The 7,506-nt window shown below is 50.7% G+C and overlaps 1 protein-coding gene across 14 annotated transcripts in view; it reads right to left on the bottom strand.

The window, feature by feature from the left end:
- Nucleotides 1-1,531: 1,531 nt before the first annotated feature.
- Nucleotides 1,532-7,506, bottom strand: part of magi1b (membrane associated guanylate kinase, WW and PDZ domain containing 1b) — a 107,074-nt gene continuing 101,099 nt past the window's right edge. For 11 of the 14 annotated variants that reach the window (XM_030374122.1, XM_030374125.1, XM_030374119.1 and 8 more), the window contains 2 exons: nucleotides 6,871-7,009; nucleotides 1,532-3,891 (listed from right to left, as the gene is read on the bottom strand). In XM_030374122.1, coding sequence (XP_030229982.1) covers nucleotides 2,576-3,891; nucleotides 6,871-7,009 — 1,455 coding nt within the window. In that variant the 3' untranslated portion in view covers nucleotides 1,532-2,575. Of the gene's footprint in view, nucleotides 3,892-4,984; nucleotides 5,059-5,190; nucleotides 7,010-7,506 lie in introns of those variants that run through there. The other 3 variants (XM_030374129.1, XM_030374128.1, XM_030374132.1) reach the window with 2 other exon arrangements.

Consider the following 7,506-nt stretch of genomic DNA (forward strand, 5'->3'; position numbering starts at 1 on the left):
ACCGCATTAATCGGCACGTGCCGTGACACCCTGTGAAACCTTTTCATAGCAACCAGAAACTTTTTTGGTTGCTATGAAAAAACCTTTTTTTTTTTTTTTGGGTGGCGACAAGAGGAAAATAGGAAAGAAGGAAAAGGCTTGGTTGCAGCTGAAAACCGTCCAAAGAAATATCACATACGCTGATGTGTTTGAATAGAGCATAGCAATACTTCCAACACTACAAGTGGGCTGGATGGAGAGGTTTCTTTCACCATGCAGCGTCTCTCTCTCTCTCAGGACAACATCATGGCTGACCTATCTGTTCTCTGCCAGTTCTCAACATGCCTATGGGAACAGAGAGAGAGAGAGCGAGGTGGAGATAAGGAGATAGAGAGAAAAAACACACGAAAGTGTGTGAGAGTGAAAGATGTGAAGAGTGATCAAGATATAAAGATTATTACAGACTGTGAAAGAGCTAGAGGAAGATAGACAGTGACAGAGAGAGAGAGAGAGAGAGAGCAAGCAAGAGAAAGAGTGGCAGAGAGATAAGGAGCAACAGAGAGTGCGAGATAGAGAGAGTTATTCCAAAGAGACACGAAGCCACCCTGACTTTATCATCCGCCCACGGCTGTCAGAGTCTCGGCATCCAGGGACACAACTCCACAACTTTCATCACCGTTTTATGTCACTGGGCTGAGGATTCACTAGAGTGGAGGGCGAGAGGGGGCCAGGGGGAAGGGAGAAGAGGGTCAGAGGGGGGGCTGGGAGTGTAAGCAGTGCATGGACACTTTGGTGTGTGATAACGCCTCCATTGCACTCTCCTACAGACAGACACGTCTCCTCTCCTTGTGTTTCAGCAAGCACTGATCATCAAAAGTCTGTTGTATCCCCAGCCAGGAGTGGAAACTCTCTGCAATAAGGGTACATTAATTAACCATTAATTAAGGGAAAATTGACAGCGAGTCATTTGTTTTTTGTGTTGTTGTTCAGTTCTTCTTTTACATTCTTCTACACCATCTAATAATATTAAACCTAACCCACTGACCCCTATATCAATGCTGGAATAATGCTTCTTACTGCATTAACTAATGTTACTTAATGGTTAATTAATGTACCCTTATTGTAGTGTTCCCACTGATCCTTTTTAGTGTATAGACATGTATAAATATATATACACACTAGCTGAGATGTTTCTTTGAATAAGCATTCTTTAACCTCTTAAACTGCAGCCTATTTTTAATTGTCTAATTTGTCTAATATGCTATGTTTGAGTTGTGATTGGTGTGTGTAAAAATGACTTATATGTGCTTGTAGCGGAGTTTCTCATGTTTAATTTGATATGACTATTTCTATATAATAAGGGCAGTGTTGTATGCCTTTTGCTGCGAGAGTGATCACGTTCTTCCCAATATAGTAATAGTTTAACTATTTGACCAACATCACAACCACAACAGAGCGCTAGTGATTTAATGCACAAGCCCTGTTGATCTAAACTGCTTACGTTGTATGCAACATCCACCCACCCACCCACACAGGGCCAAACTACCGGTCATTTGTTGAATATATTATTTTTATTTTAACATCATCATAGATTAACTTTTAATTTCCCTTCATTCATTTAAAATGATCACCTCTGAATGTACACATACTGCAAACTGTCAAAAATATACAAACAAATGCAGGCTTGTGCTATAGTCTGGTCAAATGTCTAAAAAACTGTGGCACTGGGGGGAGAGAAATAGCAAGAGAGACAGAGAGAGAGACAGAGCGAGAGCGAGAACGAGAGAGAGAGAGAGAGAGAGACAGAGAGAGAGAGACAGAGCGAGAGCGAGAGAGAGGAACAAAATAGACAAGATAGACGAGAGAAGACATTGAAACCATTGAAGACATGCACAGCATCATTGTGAGCACCAATCACAGCGGTCTGTGTGTACGGTGTGTCCGTGGGCTCAGTGTGGAAAAGTACATACATTTCATTTCACTGACGGTGCGGCACAAAACGCCCGTCACATTCCGAACAGACAGACCAAACCAACCCAGTACCCCGACTTCCCCCCCCAACCCGCCCCCCGCCCCCTCCTTCAAAAGGTCGCTAGTTAATGGAACTTGTTAGGCACATCATTGTTTTTTGTGGTTTTAACTTTTCTGGAAAATCTGAGATACTGGAAATGTACAATGCTAAACAAAAACGTAAAAGGAAAACAAAACAAAAACTAATTGCAAAAAACAGCCACACCCACCTCCCAAAGTAAAGACAATTGTACAATACAAATAAAAATCAACTTCGAAAAGTTATTCAGGAATCACTGTCTGGTTATAACCGTGTAACCATGTCACATAATTTCGACTTCTTCCAGGGGTTTGGGTGTTTTTGGGTCCGTCTCGTAGGGATTTCCGTATTTCCGTGTGCTTGTCTGAGGGACTGCATGCACGCGCGCGCATGTGTGTGTGTGTGTGTGTGTAGTGATCGTATTTGTGCATGTGTGTTTGCGTGTGACGTGGGGACAAGCAAAGGAAGAACCATCGGGGAGACGGGGGAGGTGAACAACTTGAGGTGCTTTGCGGTGGCAGTGTGGTGTCAGAGCCAGCCGGCCAATCAGATGCTCAGGTCCTTGGGGCTGTCCTTGTAGGTCTTCTTCTTGGGCTCTGGGAGCGAGGCGACGCCTGAGGGGCGGGCGGGTTCCGACTTGAGGGTGGTGTTGGCGGAGGAGCGGGTGGCTTCAGACTTGAGGGTGGCGCTGCCGGAGGAGCGCCTGGGGTCGGACTTGAGCGTGCTGTAGTACTCCCTGACCTTGTCCGCCACAAGGTCGTCATCGTCATCGTCGTCGTAGGAATCTTCGTCCGGCTCCGCCCGTCCCTCCCGCCTAAAGCTGCTGACGGGGGAGATGTCCCGGCCCGGGCTACGGCCTCGGTTCCTCGGCTCGGGGTAGGGGTCCCTGCTGGACGAGCGGCCCACCCTTTCGGGGGAGTCGCTCCGCAGCAGGGAGCTGTACCGCTTGTACGCCGAGTCCGAGTCGGGGGTGCGCACCCTGGGCAGGCTGAGGTCCCCGAAGGGCCCCCGCAGCGGCGCTTCCCTCAGGAGGCTGGCGGCAGGCCGGTAGGACCGCTCCAGGGACGAGGCCCTGGGCAGCGGACCGTCCTCCTTGTAGAAGCGCCCCAGCGTGCCCTCCCTGCTGGGGGGCTCCCGGAGGACGCTGTCCGGCAGGGTGCTGGGTAGGTCCAGGGATCTGCGGGGCTCCCGGAGCGCGGGCGCCCCCCCGTTGGGCTTGTGGTTGCCCTGGGCGGCGTAGCGGTCGGGGCTGCTGCGGCGCTGGTAGGGGTCCGAGGAGTGGGCGTGGCGGCGGCGCGGGGACTGGCGCGGGGAGCGGTAGGGCGAGCGACGGGGCGAGTGTTGCCGGGAGCGATGAGGGGAGCGGTGGGTGGTGCGGTGCGGGGAGCGGTACGGCGAGCGGTGCGGGGAACGGTGGCGCCGTCTGTCCGGGGAGCGGCCCTTCGCGGGCGCCGCCGTGCGTCGCGGGTCGAGCGTGTTCTCTGCGCTGCGGGAGCGTCCCGTGCGGCCCGGAGAGCGATGGCGTCCGGTTCGGGGCTGCCCGGAGGACGGGTTGTTGGAGTGATGGTGGTGGTGGTGGCGGCCGTCTTTGGAAGTGCTCTTGCCCTTGTCATCCTTGCCGGTCGACTTCCCCCCCTTGCGCTTGCTTTTCTTGTCCGGTGAGCGATGGTGGCGGTGTTTGGAATGGCTTTTCTTGGCAGGCTGACCGCTCGACGCCTTCTTGCTCCGAGCGGACACGGGGGGGGGGTCTGGCAGGTAGTCGGACACGGAGGGCGCGACGGGCGGGAGCAGCAAGCTCACTTCCGAAGCGTTTTGTAACCCTGTGGTTGACTGGACTGCGGCGTCGCCGTTTGGCTGGGTGCCTGCAATGGGACGTGACACACGGTTAAGGGATGGGGGTGAATGCGTTTAAAAAGAGCAGAAGAAATGCCGGCCCTTTAAGTGACCACGGTTACAGTGCATGCTCTAAACCACAAAGCCAATGAGGTCACCAGATAAAAGCCATTCAGATGGTCGTTACCAGCAAGGCCGCTTACCGCCAGACAACAAAGTATGATGGATCTAAAGTTACCAGAGCTTCTTTATAACAATAGAGCCATGTGGAACAGCCAAAGCTTGACGATGATACTTTTGACAGGCAACCAACCTTCATCCCAGGTGTTACTGGATTCACTTTACCGAAGCAGGGTGGACCAAACCGGCCACTGGATTGATGGCCAGCTCACCAACGTGCGGCGAGTGATTCTGCTGCATGATCAGATTTGATAGGCCATGCTCTTTCATGCGACGTCGCAATGTTTTCAAAATGGTTGATATCGAAAGAAAAACTGTTTGGGATGAGATCCATGAACGTGAACGGAGCGGTATTGCGCTTCTTGAGGTACAAGTCATGAGGAGGCTAAATTTTTACAATAAATGATTAAACTAAATCAAATAGTTGAAACTTAAAGTCGAGATGCATCAAAGGTGCCATACATCATGTGAAGACTATATTAGCACAAATTATATGGTGACATTTTTTGGGAGTGCTGCAATTTTTGATAATACACATTTTGCAGTTTTTCTTTAATCCGAACTGTCCTACGGTCAAACTCCAATTTCTTATTTTATCCTATTCATATTTTACGCTGCAACTTATACTATTTTTATCAAAAGCCAAGACACAATGTGCAAACCACAAGACCAAGAGGTGCTCGAGGTTAAATGCAACTGTGTCAATGCTTTAATCCGATTGGCTCGTAATGACAACGGTGGCGCGGTGGATACATTTGCAATGCATTGTGGGTGAATGGGTTTGTATGTGTGAAGTCTGGAAACAGCCTGCGTTGAAGCCACGCATACGAGTGGAGAGCAAGAGGACATGAGAGCCACCGCAAGACAGACAAGACGGATAGACACACAGGCAGGCGCGAAGGGGGACGGGGGGGGGGGTTCGGGAACAAAGCGGTTACAAACCGTGGTGGGGTTCGGAGCGGCCTCCCCCATCTTGTCATTTCTCATACATGCAGTGAGATGGGGAGCGACCCTCCCTGATGAGGACAAGAGCCGGGCACAACACCGGCAGATTAACACAGAACACACAGAGAGAAGAAGAGCACAGTGTTTAGAGCGTGGGAGCCTTCGCTGGAAGGAGGGGGGAAAAAAAGGAGAATTATCGTGTGGAGGTTTCAATGGAAAAAAATGTGTTTTATTTATTGATCATTCAGAATAAAGACAGAGTCCCAGAAAACGTCCCGACACTTTGGTGGAAACCATCAGATATAGAGAATGTCCTGGAAGGGAGCCCAGGCACACGTGTGAAAACACACACACAAACACGCACCCGCACTCACACACACACGCACTCACACACACACGCAGACACGCACACAAGCATACAATAGAAGCAGCAGAGAGAAAAGACAGAGGACACCCATAATAGAAGCATTTGACGCAGTTCTTTTTACAATGCCCTCAGGATTTAAAAGAAACACTGACAAGAATGTCGAAAGGGTGTTTTGACTAAAAAGAAAAAACAAGAAAAAAAGGAATGGTCAAAGAATAAACAGGTCCCAATGATATTCAGCTGAAGGATAAGAAGAAAAAAAGTCTTGACGCTTGACAGAAATAACATGAATGAACTTTTCCAGACAGGCAAATTATCTTTAAAAACATAACACAAAAGTAAAAATGCAGTTTCGATGACTTGCGACAATCCATCACAACAGGTCAAATACGATAAAAAAAAAAAAGAATGATTCCATAAATATTATGGAAAATAGACAAAAACAGAAAAAAAAAATAACACTTTGGACAAGATCATGCACCAATAGACTTTCACCTCAAATATGTGTATTCAATTCCGCACTCTGTACATAACACGAAAATACTTGTAAAATGCCTCTATTCGTTTCACCACTATACAAAACCAAGCAGTGGCGTTTCTGCCGCGTGGAAGACGGGGTGGTACGCTCCGTTGACATTAACAGCAGGTGCATATAAATCCATGGATTAGTGAATAATGTCACAATGCACAGCAGTGAGATTTCGTTGTTGCGCGGGGGGAGGGGGAGGGGGAACGGGGACGAAGGCTCACGCGTAAATCGACGTTAGACTGAGCACAGTTCCTGTTGCTGACAAACCCCTTCGAATTCAGTAGCTTACATTCACCTTCAATAAATAACATAAATATGCATCTCATCGCATCCTAACAGAGAAACCCCGGGAGGATGTTCCCCCGCCCCCGCTTGAATTCCTTTTCATTATGGGATGCGTGGTATAGAGCCCCTCCCCTCCATCACTAAGCTAAGTACGTCCCTTGGGGGAATCACTTTTGTCCCCAAGTATGGATGACATTTCCTGCTCATCGCAGCCCCCTCTCAGTCCGTTGCAGTAGTGAGGGGCTCCGTCTAGGGCCGGGCGTTGAGCCCGGAGAGAGATGGGTGACGGTGGGGTGACATGGAAGTTGTGGTCAGGTGATCAGCTGATGATCCAATGGATGTCGCCTCACCGGCCTCACCATTCACAACCCCCCCCCCCCCCCCCCCTTTCCCCCCACTCCCATCGACCCACCCATGTTTTAAACCAAAAATAAAAACCACAACGTATCTATCGTGAGTCCATCCATGGGCGGGGGCAATGTGACCGGGTCCGAAGGGGAAACCACCACCAGCACCACCACCTCCACCAGAGTGAGAGAAGAGACGCACCCTCCCACCACCACCACCACCACCGCCGCCACCACCACCAACACCGACACCACCACCACCACCACCCCCCCCTCCCCCCGCCCGCGGCGCCCGGCCGGGGTCCTCAGGGCGTGAAGACGGGGGAGAAGGGGATGTTCTCGTAGATGGACCCACCATATTCGGGCACCGAGCCGTCGCCGCGCTGCAGCAGCAGGTGGGCGCGCCGGCCCCCGCTCTTGATGAGCTCGATGGCGCGCGCGTGCTTCATGCCCTTGGTGCTCTCGCCGTTGATCTCCAGGATCTCATCGCCCACCTGGAGACCGCCACAGAGGGGGAGACGGGGGGAGGAGGGGAGGGGAGAGGAGGAGAGGAGGGGAGGGGAGAGAAGGAAAGGAGGGGAGGGGAAAGGAGGAGAGGAGGGGAGGGGATGGAAGGAGGAGGGGAGGGGAGGAGAGGAGGAGAGAAGCAGGGGAGGAGAAGCAAGGAGGAGAGGAGGGAGAATGGGGAGGAGAGCAGGGACGAAGGTTTTGGGATAGAAACGGGGAGGGAGAGGGAAAAATAAGGACAAAAGGGGAGATAACATGAGCAAATGCCACACATCGTATCCTCAGTGCAAGAACCATACTCCGATCAGCATAAACAAACAAACAGCAACTCTGGGAAGAAGAAAATAAAAAAGCGCCCATTGCATTGAAAAGCCCTGACGGCAAAGTTGGCACAGAGAGACTGAGTGACAGCAAGGAGGAGAAAAAGGGAGCAAAACAACAGCTCCCTTTTTTAAATTTCTTCCCCTTCACGCCTGCAGTTATC

The sequence above is a fragment of the Gadus morhua genome, chromosome 13, assembly GCF_902167405.1.
Source record: "Gadus morhua chromosome 13, gadMor3.0, whole genome shotgun sequence".
Classification (NCBI taxonomy): Eukaryota; Metazoa; Chordata; class Actinopteri; order Gadiformes; family Gadidae; genus Gadus; species Gadus morhua.